This window comes from Papio anubis, chromosome 5 (genome assembly GCF_008728515.1).
Source record: "Papio anubis isolate 15944 chromosome 5, Panubis1.0, whole genome shotgun sequence".
NCBI classification, from domain to species: domain Eukaryota; kingdom Metazoa; phylum Chordata; class Mammalia; order Primates; family Cercopithecidae; genus Papio; species Papio anubis.
In genome coordinates, this window is record NC_044980.1 from 37,314,338 (window position 1) to 37,340,425 (window position 26,088).

At 37.2% G+C, this 26,088-nt stretch overlaps 1 protein-coding gene and 1 long non-coding RNA gene across 5 annotated transcripts in view; one reads left to right on the forward strand and one right to left on the reverse strand.

Moving 5' to 3' along the window:
• Nucleotides 1-26,088, reverse strand: part of LIFR (LIF receptor subunit alpha) — a 76,462-nt gene that overhangs the window by 12,546 nt on the left and 37,828 nt on the right. For all 4 annotated transcript variants that reach the window (XM_031666124.1, XM_009208310.4, XM_009208311.3 and 1 more), the window contains exons 6-16: nucleotides 24,184-24,358; nucleotides 22,877-23,131; nucleotides 19,248-19,377; nucleotides 18,652-18,821; nucleotides 16,766-16,911; nucleotides 15,433-15,595; nucleotides 12,306-12,376; nucleotides 9,175-9,388; nucleotides 6,417-6,596; nucleotides 2,994-3,095; nucleotides 1,893-2,060 (exon numbers count right to left, since the gene is read on the reverse strand). In XM_031666124.1, the coding sequence (XP_031521984.1) occupies nucleotides 1,893-2,060; nucleotides 2,994-3,095; nucleotides 6,417-6,596; nucleotides 9,175-9,388; nucleotides 12,306-12,376; nucleotides 15,433-15,595; nucleotides 16,766-16,911; nucleotides 18,652-18,821; nucleotides 19,248-19,377; nucleotides 22,877-23,131; nucleotides 24,184-24,358 (1,774 nt within the window). The remainder of the gene's footprint in view (nucleotides 1-1,892; nucleotides 2,061-2,993; nucleotides 3,096-6,416; nucleotides 6,597-9,174; nucleotides 9,389-12,305; nucleotides 12,377-15,432; nucleotides 15,596-16,765; nucleotides 16,912-18,651; nucleotides 18,822-19,247; nucleotides 19,378-22,876; nucleotides 23,132-24,183; nucleotides 24,359-26,088) is intronic.
• Nucleotides 13,850-26,088, forward strand: part of LOC116274883 — a 40,884-nt gene continuing 28,645 nt past the window's right edge. The window contains exon 1 of the long non-coding RNA XR_004183694.1: nucleotides 13,850-13,930. This is a non-coding gene — a long non-coding RNA (uncharacterized LOC116274883). The remainder of the gene's footprint in view (nucleotides 13,931-26,088) is intronic.

Consider the following 26,088-nt stretch of genomic DNA (forward strand, 5'->3'; position numbering starts at 1 on the left):
ATTTCCTCATTAGGATGCACTCTTCTAGTAGCTTCTTGAGAAAAGCAACATGGGGGAAGTAAATATTTGCAGCCTTGCATGTGCAAAATGTCTGCATTTTAATCTCACTTTGGTTGACAGACTGGTGGAGTATCGAATTTTAGACTGAAAATAATTTTCATTCTGTATTTTGAAGAGACTTCTGTGGTACCTTCTAGTATCCGGAGTATTGCTGGGCTGTCTGTTGCCATTATTATTCCTGATTCCTTGCACATGACCTGCTTGTCTCTGATCATTTCTTTACACGTTAGCTGCTCGGAAAATTCATAATGATATACCTTGGCATAGATCTTTTTTCTATTTATTTTGCTGTGTGTTTAATGAATTCTTTCACTCTATATACAGTAGTCCTCCGTTTTCCTCAGAGAATAACTGTAACAATATACTGTAATAAAAATTATGTAAATATGGTCTCTCTCTTTCTTAAAGTATCTTATTGTACTGAACTCATCTATTTTCAGACTGCGTTTCGCCAGGGGTAACTGAAATGGCAGAAAGTGAAACCATGGAAAGTGAAACTGCAGAGAAGTGGATCTGCTTGTAGTTAGACCCTTCAGTTCTAAGGATCTTTCTTCAATTGATCCCTCCATTCAGACCAGATTGATCCTCACCACTTGGCCTCCAAGGCCTGGTCTGGCAGGTACTGGAGAAGTTCCTTCTCGACAATGCCTGACTGCCCACAAGATTTCACAATCCTCCACTCATTTAAGTCATTTGCCCCACTTCCACCCACAAATTTCTGAATCTTCTTTTTTGGGGTTGTTTTGCCTCTTCTGTTCTCTCCTTGTGGCTTTATTAGAGTTTGGGATTTTTTTCCCCTTCTTTATGCTAACTTTAGTGATCAATCTACCATGTCTTACTGGAAATCTAGATGCTAGAATTTTAACTGTTTCAAGTGTAAAATTTCCAAGCATGTGAGGCAAGTCACACTAGACTTGGGATGTTTGTGGAATTTGATATTTAGGATGTCCCTCATTCACCAGCAACCATGAAGGTTCAGGCAATGCAGAACCCGGGGACGGAAGGGGAGGCACACACTTCCTGCAGCTGCTCTGGGGAGTAGCTGAGACAGTGCCCGGCCAGCACCGCCATGCCGTGGCGGAGTTCTCTATTTCTCAGACAGGCATTAAATAATTAAAATGATTTCTTTCTGAGGAGAGGCCAACCAGGGAAATGAAAGCTCTCAAACTGAAAAGATGATATGCTTGTGTTATGCAGCTATAGGAAACATCTGATTCTCTGCAGAAATATAATGAAAGGAAAAGCCAGAAATCTGTACAATTTTGTATTTGTAAATCTGAGAATTCTCTAAAGTCTTTGGATGTACACTTGCCAATTTCCAAGGATTGTCTGTACTTTTTAATAAATCCCCAATCAAGTCATTAAGTTTTCCAGCTTATCAAGGACACGGCTAAGTAAAATGCTAATAGGCCAATTTTTTTTGTCCAATTACAACTGAGGATCTGAAGCTAACTCTTTGGATTCCTGAGTTTTTCTCCTCCACTGTTATAAGTACAAGATTTCTTTTTGGCAGTAAACTTCATGAGATGCCTTGTTATGGATTATGTAAGGATCTAATAAGAGATGGTTTCTGTCCTATGAGGCTTATAATCAAAGGCTTCAGAATAAATGATTTAAATGATTTCTGAAAGACTATGCATGTCAATTATTGCATATTAAAATCTTAAGACTCTTATATTCATAGAATTACTGCCTTTTCATTTCTCTATCTTTCAGATAGTTTTGAAAACCAGTACTAAACTACTGAGCAGGACTTTCTTTTCCTTTTTTTTTCTGTTGTGGTTAAAGAGAACTTCTAAGAAACACTATCCTCGTGCTATCAGTTTACTTACCTGATTCTAAAACCCTCATCTTTGATGTGTCTCTTTCTCCTTTTCCAAAGTAAAACAAATATCCTCTTAAAAAGCCTCTAAGTTCTTCCACAGGAATGTCTTCCCATTTTACTAATATCGAATCTGCAGAAGTATCCTCAACAGTAAAATTTGGTGCAACAGTGGGAGCTGTAAAAGGAAAAAGTCAATTGCTAAAGGGGAGTGTACGAATACAGAGTAATACAGTAATGTTTCCTGAGCTTTCTAGCCTCAAAAATAATTCAACTTGGAATTAAAACTTTATTTAATCATAAACTTGGAGAGAGATAATCACAAATGCTTTTTTTGTGAAGCTTACATACTAATAACCATAGACAAAAATATTTTTAGGAACAAAGCAGAACTTACAATATCACTTTCAGACAAAATATGTATCTAGGGAAGCGATCTATGCAAAATCTTTCTGAGGCTATTCAGATAGACTTTATTTGTATTTCCCATCTTTACTGATAGTCCTGAAGAAGTTAACAGTTTTTTAAACTTGTAAAAGTACATATTTTTGACATCAAGTTCAGATTTAATTTTCTTGAGGACAAGAGCAAAATTGTGAAATATAAACATTCAACAAATGATTTCAGAGTAAGCAGGCCCAGTGCAGTGGCTGATGCCTGTAATCCCAGCACTTTAGGTGGCTGAGGTGGGAGGATCGTTTGAGCCCAGGAATTTGAGATCAGCCTGGGCAACATAGTGAAACTTCATCTCCACACACACACACACAAATTAGCTGAGCATGGTGGCATGTACCTGTAGTCCCAGCTACCCAGGAGGCTGAGGTGGGAGGATCACCTGAGCCCAGGAGGTTGAGGCTGAAGTGAGCCATGATCTTGCCACCACTGCACTCTAGCCTGGGTGACAGAGTAAGACCTTCTCTCAAAAAAAAAAAAAAAAAAAAAAAAAAAGGAAAAGGAGGAGAAAAAAGTAGAATCACATACTTTTTATCAAATTATTTTTCCTTCCTTGAACTAAACATCTTATTTTTAGAATTCAATCATACTATTGTTGCCAATTTATAATTTCTCATGTTACCCTGAACTCTTAAAAATAAGTACCCATTTAACTTACCCAATTCTTCTATATATCCAATCATGGAGCGTAATAATTGATATCCTTGATTTCTGCACCCATACAGGAAAAAATTATATCTTACACCTGGTCGAAACTGATCTATAGGATGAACACATCAGCAAACTTTCATAAATAAATTACTATGAATATCTATTTTAGAAATATCAAATTTATAACATACTCTAAAATTTCCAAAGCTAATTTTAAAGATGTTTTATTTAAAAATACATATTTTAAAGATTAGTATTCAGAATGAAAACTGACTAAACAAAAATTGTATTTACTTCTATTAACAAAAAGTTCAGTAATATAAGATGGGATTGCCTTGGAGAGAACAACGATGATTAAGGGTTACATTTTGTTCCTTTTTCCAGGAAGAAACATCACTGCTTGATTTTTTTTTTTTTTTTTTTTTTTTTTTGAGACAGAGTCTCGCTCTGTCGCCCAAGCTGGAGTGCAGTGCTGCGATCTTAGCTCACTGCAACTTTCGCCTCCCGGGTTCAAGTGATTCTCCTGCCTCAGCCTCCCGAGTAGCTGGGATTACAGGTGCCTGCCACTGCATCTGGCTAATTTTTGTATTTTTAGTAGAGACGGGGTTTCACCATCTTGGCCAGGCTGGTCTTGAACTCCTGACCTCGTGATCCACCCACCCTGGCTTCCCAAAGTGCTGGCAACTGCTGGATTTTAAGGAACAAAATGTAAGTCTAAATCAACTTCCTGGGTCAGTTCACTAAGCCATTCATTCCAGGTCTACGTCATGCTTCTATAAATCCCTTCCCTACATAGTGTTATTTCTAAGTTGGAAAAAACAAACCCACTGCTCTCTCCTCTCGTTCCAAGAAGCAGAATTAAAAGTTGCACTCTGCCTTGAAGCTTCAGTGTTAAAGGAACTGGGTCTTAGAGTTTGTTCTTCTTTATAGCATCACCATTAAGTGTCTTTGGGTGAGTTAACTCTACAAGATATAGAGGTGCTTTGAATTAACTCCACAGGACACAGACGTACTTCCAATTGAAGTACCTTAACTTAAACTCAAAAGGCTCCTTTTAAATGTCTCCTGAATACAATGCAATGTGTGCAATGTGAGCAACACAGACATGCACAAAACAAAATGTCAAGCATGCAGACACTTGCGGAGTGGTGGGGAAGACAGATGAACAAGGGTGACCATAACAGTGTGTTATATTAGAGGTATGTATCAGATTCCACGGAATCTTAAGTGAGGGGCCAAATGAGTCTAAAAAGATCAGAAACAGCTACCATAAGGGCCATCTGAATAAGGCCTTGAAGGGCACTGAGATGGTCATCAGTGGTGGCTGAGAAAGAAGAAAATGCCGGGGTCGCGGAGGTGGATTGGCAGCATATGGCATTGCATTTAATTTGCAGAATGCAATTATTCTGGTGTGGTTAAAGCATTAATTCTCCAATCAAGTGCCCATAACACACCAGTGGCCTGCAGGCTCCAATGTGAGACAGTAGTCAATTTCTAAAATCACACAACCCAAGAAAAACTGAATCAACTTGTCTAAAACTTTTAACTTTTCTTCTTGCAATGATTTTCTTTAAACGTTTGCTATGTGCTGGCACGTCCTAAATACGTATTAATGCAACTCAAGCTCAGCCAATTGTGTTTAGTTTTGTAACATTTTTCTTTGGAGAAAGGTAGGCTTGAGGTTATGATTTTATACTGCATGTACATCTGTAAATCTGTACCTCTTTTTATATTACATTTATTAATATTTTATAGGGCTCTGACACTTTAAAAAAAAGAGCCTGAGAAGGTTAGAGCATTAGAAATGTGTGAAGGTCAAAAAAGAGAGCAGACAGCTTAACGAGTAGACAAGGGGATGAGGGAGGAATAAAAGGTGTGCCTACTATGTGCCACTTGCTGTTCCAGAAGCTCAGCAGTAAATAAAAGACAATATTCCCAGCCTCTTGAAGCTTTGAATAACTTTGAATTTGAACCCGGGTTCTATCACATAATAATTTTGTGACCTTGGAAAAGTCACCTAACTTCTCTGAGTTTTTGTTTTCTCAAACTTTGTGTCTTTGTTCAATTGAGTTGGCACAGAAAGTTCTCCTCCCACAATCATCGCCGGGCAGCTTCTCCATATCCTGCAAGTCTCAGCTAAAACTTAAATGGGTAGACACTCCATTTATATCCACTCCAGCCTACCCCAGTTCATCCTGATTATTCTAAAAGCCCAGGTGAGAAATGACAGACTGGAACCGTGTAAGGCTCATTCAGCTCCATGGGAGGGGATGCAAGGGAAGGTGCAGGAAAGAGAAGGGTAGCAAGTGCCTGGGCCCTTGAAAAGGGAAGTGCACTGTAAGAAAGGATAAAGGGAACAACTCAGGAAGATCATTACCACTTCAGCCAATTATATATGTGGAGGAGTTTGGCTGTATTCCAAGTAGAACTGGAAAATAATCTGAACTCATATGTGATAATCCAATGAATGGGACCCATCCTCATCATCTGACAGAGAAACAGTAAGCAAGTAGAAAGTGTTCCCTGAGAGAGAGGTAAGGAGTAGGCTGCTTGCTCTTCTGCACTTCCCTAACATGCAAGGGAGGCAGGAGACGGGAATGATCAAGAAGCATCACTACTGACAGGCTACAGGGTCCAGAAATCCCATGGGGACAGGCAGGATACACTCCCATCCTGCCAGGAAAAAAAGATGATATTGGAGAGAGGGCTCTAATGCCTAAGGACAAGGCTGGATTAGCCTGTAGGTTATTAAATACTGCTCTGGGGCTAAACTTCTCAGTCTGCATCCCATTGAGGGCCACTCAACTGCAGCTCACAAGCTCCTGAGCATTAGGCTCATGGAACACAAGGCCTCCCACCCACACTGTGCTCAGTCCTGCTGATGCCCCCTTGCCCTGCATCAGGGAAAGTGGTGAGGGGTTCACGGCCTTTCTGCTCAGTCTCTCCCTACCCTCGGTAACCTGGGCCCTGGGCAAACAAGGCGAAGGCCCTTCTGTGAGACCAGGTTACCGTTCTGTAGTCTTCTTTTTTCATGAACATTTATTTATTCATGTTGCTAAATTTTCCACATAACTTTTAATGTTACTTAACATTCCATTTTACAGGTGTACCATCATTTACTCATTCCCTTATTTGCTATTTGGGTTTTTAATTTTTCACGATTATCAATAATATTGCCGTGAAATTCTTAGATTAAATCTGTGTTGTTCTCTGATTATTTCTAAGAATAAATTTCTAGACGAGTAATTACCAGATCAAAGGGTCTGGATCCTTCCACATGCTGCCACAACTACCCTCCCACTCCCAGGAAAATCAAACCTATTCACACCCACCCAGCAGGAAAGAGAGTCACTTCACTGCACCTAGTCCCACGTGTTGCCTTTTAAAAATATTTTGTAGAACTTAATTAAGAGATACTAATTCAGCTTACCAGATTCGATTACAGTTTCAGTGGTGTTTGAGGGGACTTTTCTCCAGTCCATAAGGCATGGTTCCGACCGAGACGAGTTACACCACTTAATGACGTAGTCACAAGTCATGTTGGGGTCGTAATGCCAGGTGAGAAGAATGCCCTTTCCCATCCCAACAACTTGCTCTATTTTGAGATCATCTTCAATAAGAAAGGAGGGTATTTTACTGGCATTAAAAACAATAATATAAGGCAAACCTCATAAAAATGGACATGAGTTAGAAAAATCACTTCACTGTGAAGAAATTATAAAATAGTACTCAGAACTAGATAAACTTTTAGCAAAGATTAGAAGTGTTGCTCTGTTATTTTTATTGTAACAACTGTAGCACTTACCTGTATATATAGATTAACATAGCAGCTGAAAGAAAGTGATTTTTTAAAAGCACCTAGGATCAGGTAATAACATATTGGGGCTAAGACATCAAGATCAAAGCCCAGGAAGGATGCAGCTAAGGGCACTGGCTGGGATGGGAGACTGGGGAGTGGACAGTGGACAGTCTGAAGCCCTCCTCTCATCATCCACCAGGAATGTGTGCAGAGAACAGGCGGGGCCCAGCACAGTGTGGGAAGTAGGCACTCAACGAACTTGTGGAAACGGTAGACGAACTAGCCCCCTTTCTTTCTTTCAAGGAAGACTGTGGCCCCAGAGGTGGGCTGAAGCGGTTGTCTGGCTGACCAGGGGCGGGGTGGGGGCAAGGGAGAAAGCTGTGGAGACACCCAGAGGCTATGAGGTGGGATGGCTGACGTGGGCACTGAGAAGGAGAAGCCTGCACAGCGTCCTAGGAGATACCAAGGGCAAGGGGCAAAGGCTGAGAGCAGACACAGGAGTGGAGGCCCTGGCAAGGTTTCCTTTCCCTATCTTGCCAGATCTTGGCCTAGGTAAGAAGTGGAACCCCAGGCTTGGGGAGAAGAATTGGGGTGGGAGATAGGGCAGTGTGGTCAAAAGGGAGAAGGAAATTTCCCACTGTGACAGGAGAAAAGTAGTAGTTTTTATAACTGATTTGTATTTAATGGTTCAGTAAAAACAAACATAGAAAAGTTTTTGGTTATTTCTAAGAACAAAGGTTTAGACAAGTAATTGTCTCAGGAGCCAGATGCTCAGGAGGCTGCAAACTGTAGGTGAGTGGCCCTTGACGGGATGCAGCCACGGCAGAGTATTTAATCACCCACAGGCTACAAAAAGGGTTCAGTAAAACCAACACAGACATTTCCCACTGTAACAGGAGAAACTAAGTAATAGCTATAACTGATTTATATTTAAGGGTTCAGTAAAAACAAACATGAAAAGGTTTTTTGAACAAAATGTGCATTCACAAAGCAACTACTACTAAATGCAAGACAACAATTTGGCTTAGAATATAGAACACTTCAGAAATAACAGCTTTTTTTGCTCAACGTGATTAAAAAGCCACAGTGTAAACCTGAGTTGAGGCTGCAGAGCCTCCCTCCAGTCGCGATATCCTCAAGAAATGAGGATTTGTTCTGGGGCTTCAGAAAGTGTCTGAAAGCTGATGACAGAATTGCTAGTTCTGTAAATTACCATTTTCTAAGGGATACACAGAAAAGGTAGGATTATGCTTCCTGAATAAAAAGATAACATAGCTATTGCCTAGAATTGTGAGAGCAATGAAATACATAACCTAAATCAGTATGTTATCTTCTTATGGATGTTCACATCTCTGTCTCCTTCATTTTTTATTTTGTTATTTTTGCCAGGCCAAAATGAAGAAGCCATTATTCTAAGCCCCACCTCCCAGCATCTGCCACAACCCCTGGGCATCTCCAGCAGCACTGCTGCCTAGGCTCTGTATCTCTGAAATGCACTTTGTTTTCCCCCTTCCTTCCTCCAAATTCTCCTATGACTGACTCAAAGAGAACAAAGAAGCAGTCAAGTAACAAGCAATAAGAAACAGCCTCAAACTGGAGTTGGAAAGCTACTTAGAGGACCCTAACTGGACCAATTTTTCTTCCTCTAGAAGCTGTGGTTATAGAAAGGTGCTCCCACAGCAGGCAAGACAGAAAGGTGGGTAGGCAGAAAATGACTGGAGCACAGAGATCAGTGGAAGAAGAGGCGGACGTGGCCGTTTAAAGCTCGTAACTCTCAAAGTTGTCAAGATAGAAGCTGGAAGAACGTATTAATCACTGGATATCTATAAAATTTAAAGAAAGGTGCTAAATTTTAAGAATTACACCACAGTTGTTTTTCTAAAGCCTATACTGAAGATCTAATTTATACCTTAAGAAGACTTTTTTAAATCCATAATTTCTATTAATAAGGAATTTCTTACCAAAAAAGGTGCTAATTAAAATAAGTGCTTTTTTCTCCTGCCCAACAATTTGCAAAACAGTCTAGCTGACCTAAAATAAACTTTCCTAGTCTTGGGGAAGTGTCTTGGAGAAGTGCCTGAATGTCATTTGAATAAACTGTTAAAATATTTCTTCCCAAAAATACTATCCACCACTGTACCTCTCCAATATTATCCACTATAGTTACTGAGTACAGTAATGATTGTATCCCTCAGTGCACATGCTTCAAGTCAATACTAATTACTTCTCTCTCAATGAACTGTAGACATCAATCTGCTCATTCTGCCTTCTATGTCAGCAGCAACAAGGTATACGAGAAGAATGCTGACATGACAAAAGAGCAAGTAACATCAGACATTCTTTACTTTAGTTTCCTGTTCTTATATACCAAACCATCTCAAGCACTCACCATTTGGAATTTCCATACTCGCTATTTTGGAAGGTGGTGACGAGCCCACAGAATTTTTAGCCACCACGCTGATGATGTAGTCATTCTTATCAAGCTGTATCTCTGCTTTGTGCTGAGGATCAGGGATTTCAGAAAGGGACTGTGTTTCCTCATCTGATGAACATGACACATTGTAGGAAAGTATTTTTCCATTAGCTTCATTAATGGGTAAAGGCTATGAAAAACAGACAAATTGTTACAAAAACCTGCAAAAGGTGACTATGACTAGGCAAGGTAATTGGGTTTAAACTGGATGGTATATTAACAGTAACAAGGTTGGCCAGGTGTGGTGACTCACACCTGTAATTCCAGCACTTAGGCCAAGGCAGGTGGATCACTTGAAGTCAGGAGCTCGAGACCAGCCTGGCCAACATGGTGAAACCCTGTCTCTCCCAAAAATACTAAAACTAGCCAGGTGTGGTGGTGAGCGCCTGTAATCCCAGCTACTTAAGAGGCTGAGGCAGGACAATCACTTGAACCCAGGAGGTGGAGGTTGCAGTGAGCCAAGATCGTGCCACTGTATTCTAGTCTGGGCAACAGAGTAAGACTCCATCTCAAAAACAAAAAACAACTAGTTACAAGGTAATATCAGAAAAGATGAAGCTGGCCGAGTGCGGTGGCTCACGCCTGTAATCCTAGCACTTTGGGAGGCCAAGGTGGGTGGATCATGAGGTCAGGAGTTCGAGACCAGCCTGACAAACATGATGAAACCCTGTCTCTACTAAAAACACAAAAACTAGCCAGGCACGGTGGCGCCTCAGGAGGCTGAGGCAGGAGAGTCACTTGAACCTGGGAGGTGGAGGTTGCAGGGAGCTGAGATCGCACCACTGCATTCCACACTGGCTGACAGAGCGAGACTCCATCTCAATAACAACAACAACAACAAAGAAGCTCTCAACAGTGTGAAACACAGATTCAAATTCCACTGAGACCTGGGTAAATCGGGAAAGAGACACTGAAGAAAAACTATACTTGCTATAAGCAGTAAGAGTACACAAAAATTTAAAAATTAAGTGAATAAAAAACAATATTTATCTCCACATTTTTCCGGAGCAAAACTTTTAAAACTATCCAGAAGCACTGCTCTACTTAGTAACAAACAAAACATTTTAAAAAACTATAGCATCATGGGTTTTTTTCTAAACATTTGTTTTCTCATTTTAAAGTATTATATGTCCACTACAGAAAATCTGGAAAATATACAGGAGTTGAAACTAGTAAAAATCTCCCATATTCCCACCTCTTAAGTATTCTTTCATTTTGGTATTTCTTTCAAGTTGTTTTTCTAGGTATAGATCTTCTACTAACATTGTTTTAATTACATTACACCATCTTACTTTTTACTTTTCCATAATGTACACTTGTCCATAATACAGTTATATACATTTTCATGGTTTTATATCTCATGTAGCACTTTTACCAGTGTACTTGAATGTCCCTTAAGTAAATGAAATTTAAGTTGTTCCTAATTTTTCACAATACTAAAACAAATATTTCGGTGAATTTTTTTGTGCCATGTTTTTTTCTTTTTCATAGAATTTAATATGAATTTCTAAAAGTGAACTTACTGGATAAAAAGATGAACATTCAAACCTCTTCATTTCTACTGAACTGCTTTTCACAGCAACTGCCTTAATTTATACACCAATGTATGGGGCTCTCTGGTCAAGACTGAGGATGATGTAATACTGCTAAAAACTCCACTCCAGCAGAGAGGTCTCTGGTGATGCTCCAAATGGCCTGCTCTAAGGGGCAGGCTTTAGTCCTAAGACTTATGGGCTTCTTGGGATACTCCAGACCACACACTGTTTGAAATGTCCTCCTCCCCCAGTTTCTCTAATTCTATTTTCTTCGCTTTTCCTGCCCCTCTAAACCTTCCCCATCTCCTCTGCTGGTTCCTCCTCCTCTGCTGCTTCTATGCACGCTGCTGTCACCTGGGCTCCAGCCCTGGCCCACTTTTCACCTTGCATCTCCAAGTGATCCCATTTATATGCTACTCAAACCTGTTTTCAGTGCCAACCTCTCCCCTAAGCTCCAGAGCCTTACATAGATCAAACTACCTACTGAACTCTACTCATGATATCCCAGTGGCATACCTTTTGAAAACTCACTATGACCAAAACAACATAATTTTCTACCCGAACACACTCTGACTTGGCAAATGGCAGCACCATCAGCATAGGTAATGAAGTTAGAATCTAAATCCTTTCAATATTTTTAGTCTTTACTTAAGTCTTCATCTAGTTTGAACAATATTCCAAACTTTCTCTGTATTGAAGTAAATTGTATAATCGTTGCTATATTATCATGAAATCTGACAGGCAACTGAGAGTAGCCAGGGGATTTTCTAATCAAGAGTGGATGTAACAGTCAAATACAATCTCAAAGCAATAGAACTCACAATGAACCTGCATGTACACTTCACTTTACTCAAAGCTGTATCGATGTCAAAAGTTTTTTTAAATAAAATTATGTTTTACATTCCATAACAAAATTCACTATTTAAAGGAATCCTATTATGACTGCTCGTGTAAAATCTAATATAGAAAACAACTGCTCATGTTTTTGATATTCATAAAATACTTAAAAATATAGCAACAAAAAATGTTCCAGCAGAGAAAAATTAGTAAAATATGCAATTCATATTTCATCTAAATATTTTACAAAATCATACAAAACTTTAAAACTGGCAAGTCATAATGCAATTTATTGAAGGGAAATATATAAAATACACGAAATATATAAAAATTTAGTTTCCCATTCATAGAAGAAAAATGTAACAAACAGGATTCTAACCTATAGATTTCAACTGAAGTGAAGGAGATGGAATTCATGAAATCTTCAGGTCCTTTACAGGCCTTTTAAGATCAAACTCGAGAAGGCTCAGATCTGACAGAGAAGATCCTCAAATGACTGTGGGGAGTTAGGAGTGATGAGGAATTTGGGTGGTTTAGGAACCAGGTTAAATTCTCACCAATATTGCACAAAAACCAGTCTGGGAAGTTTCAGCTCCTTGATGACCCAAGTACCATATGTAAGTTAAGCGGTTTAGCAAAGTAATGTAAATGTTCATGGAAAAATTAGATATTTACCTTCCAATAGATTATTAAATTTTTTCCATCAGAACTCCACTCTCTCCAAGTGTCAGGCCCCTTTGAAGGAACTAAAAAGGAGATTTTAAAGTTAATATCTGAAGACACATACTATATGTATATGGTGCTTGGCATTTTTTTTCTAGGGTATTTGAAATTCTCAATAAAATGTGAAGCAGTTCAGTGGCTTCCACTTAGAAAACAGAGCAATGGAAAATCTAAGCTCTCAACAACTTTTGCAAAACACACGGCCCCTTCAAATGGGTGAAAATCTACCTGCAGGCTGGCTGTACTGGTTCCCTGGGTTCCCCTCTGTCTCACATCCTCCCACTCCCTCACTTGGCCACATACTGGCTTCCTGGCTGTCCCTTAGATATGCCAAAGACATCTGCCTCAGGCTCTGCATCTTCTGTGTCCTCTGTTCCTCTGCCTACAACTCTCTTCTCCTAGATAAAACAACATGGCATGCCTCCTCATCTTTATAACTCAGCTTGAGTATTACCTTATTAGTGAGGTCTTTTTTAACTACCCTATTTAAAACTGCAATTCCTTTCACCGCCACCCCCTCTTATCCCTCAGCCTTTATTCCTATCCTTTCCTCTCCTCTGTGGCATGTGTCACCACCTGATAAACTGATGTGTCTATGTCTTTGTGTGTGTGTACATATATACATATAGATGTGTATATATATAAATTTATTTCTAGTTCTGGATCCTACAAATTCCACAGGCAGAGATCTCTGTTTTATCTGCGGCTATATCCCTGCTAACTAGAACAATTCCAGACACATACAGGTTGAGTGTCCCTTATCCGAAATGCTTGGGAGCAAAAGTGTTTCAGATTTGGATTTTTTCTAATTATAGAATATCTGCATACATATAATGAGATATCTTGGAGGATGGGATCCAAGAACACATAAAACTCATTTATGTTTCATATACACCTTATACACACAGCCTGAAGGTAATTTCATACAATATTTTAAATAATTCTGTGCATGGAACAAATTTGTGTTAAGTACTAGAGTGTGGAATTTTCCATTTGTGGTATCCTGGCGGTGCTCAAAAAGTTTTGGATCTTGGAGCATTTCAGATTTTCAGATTATGTATGCTTAATCTGTAATGCATACTCAGTAAATATTTGTTGAGTAAATTGATGCCTTCATCTTAATGAGGTGCAAATAAGATGTTTCCTCCTGGAGACAACAGTTCATTAACTGAAGGCAAAAACTCCTATTGTGGCTAGTCTCCAAAATGACCAATAATCCCCATGTGTGTGGTGCCCTCCCACACTGCATTAGGGTTGGCCTGTGTGACTAACAGTGTACAGCAGACATAATGGTATGTTACTTCTGATCTTAGATCATAAAAGACACTGTTCAGTCACCAGCTGTGGGAGGAACTGGCTGCCATGAGCACACTTAAGCAGGCCTAGAGAGTGGCCCACAAGGTGAGGAACTGAGGCCTCCAGCCTTTAGTCACATGAGTGAACCATCTTGAAAGTGGATCCTCTAGCCCCAATCAAGCCTCCAGTTCCCACCCACACTCCTGACTGCAGCCTCATGAAAGACTCCAAGTCAGAGATATCCAGCTAAACTGCTCCTGGATTTCTGACTCATAGAAATGGTAAGATAATAAATATCTGCTGTGTTAAGCCACTGAATTTTAGGGTAATTTGTTGCACAGCAATAGATAACTTATATCTTCCCTCTCTGTACTCATGCATAGCTTTCACTTTTGATGATACAAGTAATTCTTACATATATCACAAAGCGCCCTCATGTCTATTCTTCACATCTCTTCCTGTGGAGAGGCAAAAATCTACATCAACATCTATCACTTATTTGTTTTGCTATTTCTTAATTTTTTTGGAGGAAGTATTACATCTCCTATACCACATAATATAAATAAAACTCTTGCTATCTTTTGTTAAATGATTCCTAAAAAAAACCTATTTCGGCCGGGCACAGTGGCTCATGCCTGTAATCCCAGCACTTTGGGAGGCCGAGGCGAGCACATCACAAGGTCAGGTGTTCGAGACCAGCCTGACCAACATGGTGAAACCCCATCTCTAGTAGAAATACAAAAATTAGCCAGGCATGGTGGCGGGCGCCTGTAATCCCAGCTACTCGGGAGGCCGAGGCAGGAGAATCGCTTGAACCCGGGAGGCGGAGGTTGCAGTGAGCCGAGATCGTGCCATCGCACTTCAGCCTGGCGACAGACTGAGACTCTGTCTCAAAAGAATAAAAAATTAAACCTATTTCTAAGTTCTTTTTTACACCTAACATCTGGTTTTTCAAGGATAGAATATCATTCTGTCTTTGGAAATGATCATATTTAGAAAACCAGTTACCTGATTTTATAACTATCTTGACCTAGGTATACTACAGAAACTGAAATTCAAGACCTTTTAGCCACATCATTTCTCAGGTCTAGGTCATAAATAAAAACTAACAAATTCTCTTTTTTAGTAACTTTTTTTTTAAACGCCAGTGAGTTAAAAGCTAATTAAAATTCCAAGCAGAAGAGAAAAGAATAGGAGAAAAATCATTCTATGCATTATTGTAATATGGTAATACGGTGGCAATCATACAGGAGCCCTGTCCTTTCACATAATTTATGCCAATCATTTTTCTATACTATGACAAAACTTCAAAAACTATCATTTAAAATATCTGTGATATTTTATTAGCAGGTACTACACAATTTATCTAACCATCCCCCACTTTTAAGGACTCTGATAACATTTTTTTTTGTTTTTAATTTTGAGACAGAGTTTTGCTCTTGTTGCCCAGGCTGGGTGCAATGGCATGATCTCGGCTCACCGCAACCTCTGCCTCCCAGGTTCAAGCGATTCACTGCAGCATCAGCCTCCCGAGTAGTTGGGGTTACCGGCATGTACCACCATACCCAGCTAATTTTGTATTTTTAGTAGAGGCAGGGTTTCTCCATATTGGTCAGGCTGGTCTCGAACTCCCGACCTCAGGTGATCCACCCTCCTCGGCGTCCCAAAGTGCTGGGATTACAGGCATGACCCACTGCGCCCGGCCAACTTTTTCTTTTTAAAGAAGCTGAAAAACTTCAGGATATACAGTAATTATTAGCCATATATCACTTAGTTAACTTACTGGCTTCTGTGGTTAAATGTTGTTTTTTATTGCTCCATTTGCTCCATTTCCAGAAAGTTTCAGTAGAACAACGAATCCGAAAAGTATATACAGTGTATGGATTTAACTTGTCCAGAGCAACAAGATAACTTGAATTTTCTACTCCTTTGATTGTGACATTCCGCTATTAGAAAACAAATAAATATGTATGTATGTATATATTGTGTGTATGAAGAATATATATTAATATATATACACATACATACACTTTTGGTAAGAAAGCTTTCACATTTGTAACACAAACCGACAGAATCTCAATGAGTTTGTATATATAACACCCAAAGCAGTTTATCCACTATAATATTTTAATTCTTATATACCTGCCAAGCCAATGAAATTATGCCCTGCAATAGTAATAAAAAATTGAGTTGTCTTTTTAATTCAAATACTGGCTCTAAGTAACAATGGTCAATTAAATTATCTAAAGGATTACATAATTTTGATAATCAGTCACGGTGATGCAACAAACCTTAACATGATTTAGTAATTTGAGATGACTGTGAGGAATAAATGTATTATTTGGATGATATCTGGAGTTTCTTGGAGGCTGGCATTACCTTTTGTGCATCTTTGTTAATATGACACTTAGAACTTCTAGTATGATGCTAAACATGTAGCAAATATGAAACAAATACTTCCTTAAACTAAGTAAATACAGTTAAAATGAAACAATTCTAAACAAATTTGAAGATCTGCGTGTCTCACAAAAGCCTCTGAGCTCCCCAAAACATTACAAAGAAGCTTTTCAGATTATATTTCACAGTTGTGACTGATTTTCTAGACATCAGTAAATTTCCAAATGAATAGTTAAGTACACCTCATTTATTTTAGACTTACCACAAATTACAAGATAGTATAATATAAAAGTCAACCTAAATATTTAAAATGTGTTAAAAAGTCATGTTGTGACTTATAAGTACCAATTACAACTTGCTCCCACTGCCACACTTCACAGTTTTAAAAAATCACTTCTGCTGTCTGGTGCCAATTCATCCATTAATGATGCTAAAGGTTACAGCAAAAACTACTCATTCACTCACAAATTTACTGAGCACTAGCTATGTGCCAGGTACTATACTGCATCTGGGAACACTCTGAGGAATAAAAGTCAAATTTACAATTGTTTTTCAAATGATACAATGCTGTTATTACATGGATACTAATGTCTTTCTTGGTTCTTAGTAAATCTCTATAATAAATAATCTGAGAGCTTAAGCATATCAATTTGCTTAATTCTTTTTGAGAACTGTTACATCCAAAATAATCACAAAGGAAGTCTTTAGGAGAATCTTACCTGTTCTTGTACTGTATTAGATTTCTTAATTTCAATTTGACATAAAAAATTAATCTTTGCAAAGTTGCCTGGTAAATGCCAAGAAAGTTTAACAGCTGTTGAATTAATATCCTTCACTTTGAATGAAGTAGGAGTATGGGGATAAACTGCAAATATAATTAAGGATTACTTTAAACATTTATTTAAAGGGGTAAGCTATCTTCTAATACGACAACATAAAAAACAAGGAGGCATCATTAGTGCTAACCAACATCCTACCCAGTATTTGTGGAATCGACAAACCTAATTTCTACTACTGACATCTTGCCAACATTTTTAAACAATCAATCATGTTCAAAGCTCTTCAATAAGTGTCAGGAATACTCAAAGGTAGTAAAATCACAGTATTTACCTTTAAGGAACTTCTAATTTACTTGGGGAATGACAAAAAAAAAAAAGAAAAAAACAAAAAAGAAAGAAAAAAAGAAAGATAATAAGAATACAAATGCTAAGTTCTAAATGCATGATACAGATATTAACTACTTCGTACATGTAAGCACGGTAGGGTAAGTCTTACAGTGAAGATGGAACTTAAGATGAACTTTGCAGGAAGAATCAGACAAAAACTGGCCAAAAAAAAAAAAAATGCAGAAAAGCATTTTAGGCAGAGATGGCAATAATGAAGGTACAGGGAGGCAAACTGCGTATTACGTTGGTGATAGTGTGTATGCCCACTTGAATGGCAGGAAAGAATCACATGCAAAGTCAGGCTGAAATGGCAGAGGGCAGACAAATACATACAAATACTACTATGCCAGGATAAAATGTAGCCATGGTGATACTAGGAAAAATCCAGAAATCACAAAGATGACAGGAAAGAATAACTGATAAAAGTGACTTATACTTACAAATAAGGCAACAGGATCATCTACTAATCACTTGTGAGACTGTATGATACATGCCCTTGGTTTAGGCCCTTTCTCCCCTGCCTGAGTCTCTAAGAGAAGGTCTAGGCCGTTGTTCAGTGTGCTGCAAGCCTGACATGGAGTGTTAATGCACATGGACTGTGGGAATGAATACCAAAAAGACCAACCACATTTTATTTTTATTTGGAGCTATGTATTAATACGATTGGTAAAAACGCAGAAATCGTTAGTAATAAAAGGGACAAACTATTAATACATACAACAACATGGATGGCTTGTATTTAAAAAAATTGCCAACCTGCCTACTGTATGATTTCACTTATGTAACAGTCTCAAAATGACAAAACAACAGAGATGAAGAATAGATTCATTGTTGTCAAGGCACAGGGGATGCTGGAAGGGCAACATGAGCAAGCTCCTTTGTAGCGACAGGGCAGTTCTGTATCTTGCATGTGGTAGTGGTTACCTGAATCTATACATATAAATTGCACAGAACTACACACACACACACAAGTACAAATGAATGCACATAAAAACTGAGCAAGGTCAGTAGTCCAGTTAACAGTGTTTTAAGAGTGTCAATTCCCTGGTTCTGATATTGTACTAGAATTATATAAGATGACACCACTGAGGATAGGCAGAGGATGGGTTCACAAGGCTCTTATTATTGCAACTACCAGTGAGTCAACAATTACTTCAAAATAAAAGTTTTTAAAAATTGGGCAGAAGATATTTCAGAAATCAAGAATTATCAGAAACAGCTACTTACAGTTTATTTGTAAATTACTAATTCAAGTATTTAAACTCAATAAAATAGTAAAACTTGAAATTATACATTTAAAGTTTTTATAAATATATGAAATTAAGTAACTATAAAGAAAATAATCAGCAAAAAGTAATCTCCATAAGTATTTTTCATTAACCAAAGCATTTCACCACTTCTAAAGTTATTTTTAAGACATTAGTTTATTTATAGCTTACCTTTTTCAGTTATATTAACTAAAATTGTTGATTCTGATCGACCCAGAGGATTGTGGGCATTCAAAGTAAAATTATATATTTCTTGATTTGGAAGCATTTGAAAGAATAATTGATAGCTTCCATTTGTAGGTGCTTCAGCTCTTTTAAATCTAACATATTTTCCTGAAAAACTGTTAATTAAAAAAAAAAATTTCAAAATGGCAAGAGATAAATATTGCAGGAAAAAATAGGCAAATTTGTAATACTTAATTTGTATAAAAAGTTTAAATTTCTAATTAGAGGCATATTACATACTCAGAGAAGAAAATGTACATGATACAGAAAATAGAAGAAAATAATCAGCTGTAAGTTTACTACCCAGAAACAGTCTCTGTTCATATTCAAGTGTTCTTCATTCTAAGCTTCTTAAAAGAGGAGACATGAAATTGAGTGTACATGTGGCTGAACTGCAGTACGTATAAGTGTAATTTTATACAGCATATTTGGTTTTATACCTTGCTTGTAACATAAATGACCTAGTGCACTTCCCTATGTCATTTAACATGTACCTCCAATGTACTCCTTGCTATCTGACATCCTTTCCCAATTATCATTACCTTTCAAGTAAAGTGTAACTTGTAGCACGTGGGCCCACCAATGCTGTCGCCCTTCCTGGATTCCAACTACATAGAATTTCTTTTAAATCATGTGTCTCACAATTCAGTTGCTGAGGAGTATCTGGTGGATCTAACAAAAAAAAAGAAAAAAAATCTAGGTACTTATGATTACATATATTTTCCCTGAAAACATAATATCTTATAAATGTTAATGCTTTCCACAATTTCCTAAAAAATGAAATAATTTACTATTTACATTTTACTTTTGAACAATGCAGGAATGTCTTGTCAGAGTTCATATTACATTAGAATTGACAGATTAAAATATACTGAAAAATGACTCTTAGCTCATTTGGAAACTCCCTATAGCAACTTCAAAGATCAATTACCACTTTTTCCCCTTAATCCTATTTCAGAGTCTACCAAATCTCTCAAAGAAACCTGTGTCTAATACGTTAAGTCAGAAAAATCTATAGGTTAAAAAGTATTATCACCTATCATCAATATACTGTGATTTGAAAAGAAATACCAAAACATACTGAAAATCAATAAGTCATGCTACATGTTTCAGAGTTCTAAAATACATTATAAGTACTGTTATTTAGAAAACTCTTGGTAAAATCCTGCGTCTCCATATTCAAACTGACTGCAGCTCTTTCGTTGTTTTTCTCTTTATCAAAACTGTTCTCCTTGGCTTTAAGGCAGGACTAGAAAAATTAATTTTTTTTTTTTTTTTTTTTTTTTTTAAGATGAGACCTTCAAAGTGATAAACGAGCTGGGCGCAGCGGCTCATGTCTGTAATCCCAGCTCTGGGAGGCCGAGGCAGGCAGATCACTTGAGGTCAGGAGCTTGAGACCAGCCTGGCAAACATGGTGAAACCCCATCTCCACTAAAAATACAAAAATTAGCCGGGTGTGGTAGGGGGTGCCTGAAGTCCCAGCTACTTGGGAGGCTGAGGCAGGAGAACTGCTTGAAACTGGGAGGTGGAGGCTGCATTGAACCCAGACTGTGCAAGAGAGTGATACTCCAAAAAAAAAAAAAAAAAAAAAAAGTGATAAATGAAAATTCTGCAGTCTGACACTGTTTATTATAGAAATATTTCTGTAATCATGTTTAACCATACACATATAGAAACTGGTATTTCCTCTGTCATATTTATCCAAACTATCTTTCACTTTTGGTAAAAGTTCTTTTTAAAAAAACTGCTTGTTTAAAAATTCTGTAAAATGTTTTTTTCACAAACTTGAATTAAAAAAAAATACTACTTAGTTTATCAAGCAAAACTTAGAAAATTTTATACCTTCTCCAGAGATGAGGAAAACATCCTTCAGTGATATTTTAGGTAACATTAAGAGGATTAATGAGTGTTTATATGAGAGTTTAACAATTAGATAAGTAAACAAACACTGACATATTTATTCTGAAAATTGTTTTAAATCTAAGGCCAAATATTCAGTCACTCTATTAAAACCACATACCAAAAATTTGGAATATATTTAAAATGCTGGTTATTTTAGGATTTGGCAGATATTAAGTTGAAATATTAAAATCTAAACAACAAGAGCAAATAAGAGACAAATAGACGGACAGACAGAAGGGGAAAAATTTGAGAGGACAGTATTTGAAATGTACTAATTTTCTTTTCAAAGAAATTGACTTATAAAATAATCAACTGAAGCTAGGTTAAAAGCTAGGTATACATCAACTACATTTTTATGTACCAGTCAATAGAAAGTGCAATTTAAAAAACAAAGTCATTTTTAATATTACCAGAAAACACCAAGCACTAGGAAAAAATTTACCAAAAGACCAAAAGACATAAAAACCTCATATTAAGATGAATTAAAGAAGACCCAAGTAAATGTAGGGATATACCATGTTCACAGTTTGGAAGATGCAAATATTGTAAGAATGAAAATTCTCCTAAATTGATCCATGGATTTAACGTAATCCCAATCAAAATTCCAGCAGGGTAGGTGTATGTGTACACAGACGTGTATGTAGGGAAAAACTAATAAGTTGATTCTAAATTTCTTTTCAGTATTTTCAGTAAATGGTGGCTTAACAGGATATCCATAAAGAAAAGGAAATAAATGAATCCTGATACCTAACTCACGAAATAACCTGTTCTTATAAATTTCCTAAAAGTTCCCTCTGAAGGGAGATGTTACTGCTGCTCAACAAATATTGTACAATATTTCAACCTCCAAACGTTATAAATGAAGGTTAAATTATAAATTAAATCAGCTTGTTCTATCACTATGATAAAAGATTACAACACTGTCTGAAATAACAGAAATGGAAACAGTGCATAGTCTCATCTTTTAAGTTTTAATTTCTTTTTTCATACTTTTAAGTAATAGCTCATTTTTGGTATTGCACACGAAGCAACTTCACTACATATACCACTGGGTCTCAACTTAGACTCCAGGACTATTTGTGAAAAATGCTGCACGTAATTTCCTAACATTCCATTAAGAAGGAAAATATGATTTCCAGGATTTAAATTTGAATGTAACCTTGCTTTCACTTGAATTCCAAATGCATTACTGAGAAGACAAAGAGAGTCAGATTACAGCCATCAAGGTGAGATGAGCACCTAAGCCTGGCTATTTGGGAACACACCAGTATCTGAATGAAATTCATCAAGAAGTACTGTATAAGTAAACAAGAGAGCTGCTGATCTAGACCACAGCTGAGAATCATTAAAAAGAAAAAGAAAAGAAAAAGAAAAAGCACTAAGCAATCAAAAGAAATATCATAAAATCTAGTTAATCTATCTTACACACTTTATTCATATGACCTATAGACTAAAATCCCAGACTTCTAATTCAGCATGCAGGGAGGAAGGGACTCACTGATAAAGCTGTCAGTGACACCAAAACGTTACGGTTGCTACAAGGAAGGGAGGCAGAAAAACTCTAAAATTAAGACCTCAAAGTTCTAAATGTTTATCTGTGGACATTCAACACAAGCCAAATGGGCAGGGCAGCCCACAACAAACAACTACTTCTGGAAATATCATGGAATTTTAGACTGTGGGGTGATCATGTTAATACAGACACCTTGAATGATAGAGCATACATCATATACAGAACGCAGTGGGAGAGTACATTTCCCCTCACCCATGTCCTCCTGCCAGCCTGTTCTTCTCAAACCTAATAGTTAAAAGCTGGAGAAGATATGTTATGCTACTGAAATATTTTGTGTAAAATTGCTATAATTTCTTTAATTTAGATATTTTAAAAAAGGTATACTTTAACTGGAAAATTAATTCACATAATATCTAAACAATGCAGGGTTAAGAAATATTATATACTATCCTTGACTTAACAAAGTTGTTAACTAAGAATTTAAACTAAACATTAGAAGCTAGATGTTTCAAATCTGATTACAAAACCAACAAATTATACAGATACAGGTTATGTACAAAACAAGCTTGCAATTCATTTTAAAACAAGCAAATATTCTAGTGCCTCCTTTGTATATAGCCTTTATATTAAAGAACAAAGAAATGAGAAAGAAACAGAATCACTCCCCACACCTCCCACTCCAGAAGAAGAATTAAGGGTTTCAAGGAGGACCAAAACAGGCTAATATGAATTCTCTCTTTAAAATCATATACTTACATCCAGCAAAAATAACAGTTCCAAATATGTTATCTTCGGTTGTAAAAACCACATTTGTTCCACTACTTGCAGAAACAGAAATATTATGAATCTTGATTGCAACATTTTCCCCATCAAGATGGATCAAGGGGCAGTTTGTATGGCCAATCAGTGCTGATAACACTTTTTCTTGACTTACACAACAAAATGTTATGTCTGAGCCTACAAGTATCACTTTATCTTGAGGAAAAACCTTAGTCTGAGAATCAGGCATCCCTAGAAAGAAAAAGAGGAATTATCAACATTTTATACAGAAGTCTTTTACATAAACTTTTCTATATTTTAAGACTTTTTTTTTCATAAGATGACTTTTAAAATAGCCCAGTATATACACTACAAACTGTTAGGTACTTTGGATGGTCCAAAGATAAGGTGTGTTCCACAGGTTTTGTAGGAGCAAGATATATACAAGAAATTTTTAAAAAGTGTATGTGGTTTTATTTACTTATGAAGGGATAATGGTGAGAAAGCAGAAGCAGATTACAGGTCAATATCTAAACTTAATGTCATAGGTTTATATCTAAGAAGTCTAAGGGTTGAAATTCTGTGGGTTTATATATACATGCGAACAATCCACGCCCTCCAAAAATCACTAAATAATTCCATTCCTTTTATTCAATGTATTTAGGGCATATGTCTTACTTTCCATTGGCCTAAATATATGCCCAAGTACCCCACATCCTAAAAAACAATTTTCTTTCATCTAGTCCCCTTCCTTCCTCTAATCCTTTTCTCCATAGAGAGATCTCTCTCTACAATGATTACCAGCCTTTTCAGGATTTCATTTTATGGTCAACAATTTTCCAGGCCCCCCATCCAAACTGCCAACATTCTCCCTATGTATCAGTTTTACTTAATGTACGGATGGTTTTTGTTATGCTTGCAGATCCCCGTGTTCCTGGCAATAACTATGCAGCCTCTAAGGATCTGCTCTGTGAGCCAGAAATTGGGAACTATTTTTTTTTTAAATAGATTTCATCTCAGTATCATCTATACACAATTTTTAATGCTCTTCACTTCCTACGACAGTGATTTTCAAACCTGGATGTTTATCCAACCACTCAGAAAGTTCTTTCAAAATACAGATTCCTGAAGCCTATCTCAGACTTTTAGATCAAAATCTCCAGGGATGGTGGGCTTAGATGCTCCCAGGTAATCCTCATGCAGCTGAGTGAGGTTATGAGAACTGAAAGCTTAAACTAAATCTTACTCTTAAGTAAGACTAATTTAATTCATTTGAAACAAAAATTCTTTAAATATAAGCTTACAAGAAATGTTCTTCACAGGGCTCCAGTCACTCCACTCTTTGCGACCAGAAAAATGAAGACTGTCAATGTAGCATCTAATTTCCACAAAATGAATGGCACACTCCAAGGGCATATCTGAGGCCCAACTCCAGTGATGAAGTGTATCTTTGCCATTCAGAGTTGTGTTGTGGGTCACCTAAAAATGAACACAAACAAAAAACTCTATTTCCAAGTAGCAATATGTTTTGCTCTCCTTTAGAATTAAAAGACACAATAGATTCTATATAGTCATCAGCTAAGTTTATGGTTTGTCCTTTAATACAACTGAGTTTGTGTAAGGTGTAATAGCAGAGTAACAATAATCATGATTCATTTTTGTTTACTTCTTCAACTTTAGGCCCTAACGTATTATATAAGATGTTGCTATTCATTGAAACATTCAATTTGGTACGCAAGAAAATACAGGTTGGGTATCCCTTGGGACCACAAGTGTGTTGGATTTCGGACCTTTTCAGATTGCATTATATACTTCTCAGATGAGCATCTCTAATCTAAAAATCTAAAATCTGCCTGGGCACGGTGGCTCACACCTGTAATTTACCCAGCACTTTGGGAGGCTGAGACTGGCAGATCCCTTGAGCCCAGGAGTACAAGACCAGCCTGGACAATATGGTGAAACCTCATCTCTACAAAAATAAAAAATAAAAAATAAAAAAATAAAATTAGCCAGGCATGCTGGTTTGTGCCTGTAGTCCCAGCAACTCAGGAGGCTGAGGTGGGAAGGTCTATTGAGCCTGGAAAGTCAAGGCTGCAGTGAGCTGAGATCATGCTACTGCACTCCAGCCTGGGTGGCAGAATGATATCCTGTCTAAAAACAACAACAAATAAATAAAATAACAAAAATCCCAAATCTGAAATGCTCCAGTGAGCATTTCCTTTGAGCATCATGGTGGGGCTCAGAAAGTTTTGAATTTTCAAACACTTTGAATTTTGGATTTTCAGATAAGGGATGCTCAACCTGTATACCATTGCCTAATGATCTAAATTTTTCATGGAGTAAAAGTAATGAATGGGGTTGTACTTTCAAAAGTTTAAGTCAAGGAGAGGAGCAGCATTTCAATAAAATAGTTTAAGACTAGATTTGTTTTTTATATAAGTATTCTATATATTTACTTTTATTTTTAAATAGAAGTTCAAATATGTATGTTATACTAATACAAAATATTATCAATTGTAAGAAATGAGCAAGATTTCAATAAAATATTGAGGTGCCATAAAAGATAACTTGGGACTTCTAGGTAAACACAATAAACAAATATTTCCTTCTCCCTTACCTCCTGAAATCACTTCAAAGTAGGAGTAAACAGATTTTTTTAAAAGGTGTGAATGGACAAATACAAAATATAGGAGATAAAGCAATATCACTAAAATCTGGAAGCTGGAAAGCAAATGGATAATGGTAACTGATGTAGAAGACCCGAGAAAACGCAATCTTAAGCATCCAATGGGAAATACAGGAAACCAACTTGCTTCTATTACAGAAACGCCAAAGGGCTCAGTGAGTGGCTGTCCCAGGCTTCCCTGGAAATAAAGAGCTCAAAACAGCAGGATTGCTTGAAAGTCGTTTGAAAGTATGTTGGCTACCCAGATCCCTTCCTATACTCCACGCTATCGAAGGACTACCTTTGTTTATCTTGGCAGAAAAATAAAGATATATGTTCTGGAAGAGTAAAACAGAATATCTTTGGATTGAAGAATTTTAGGAAGAGATGAAAATGGGGACTATCATTCCAAAAACAGGGGGATTGCTAACCTATGCCTTCTTCCTCTGCTCAGCTCCCAGGATACTGGTTTGCCAGATTAATCCTCACCAGGTAATAGTCTAAATGAACTTTTCTAAGTCACATGAACAGGTCAAGATAAAAT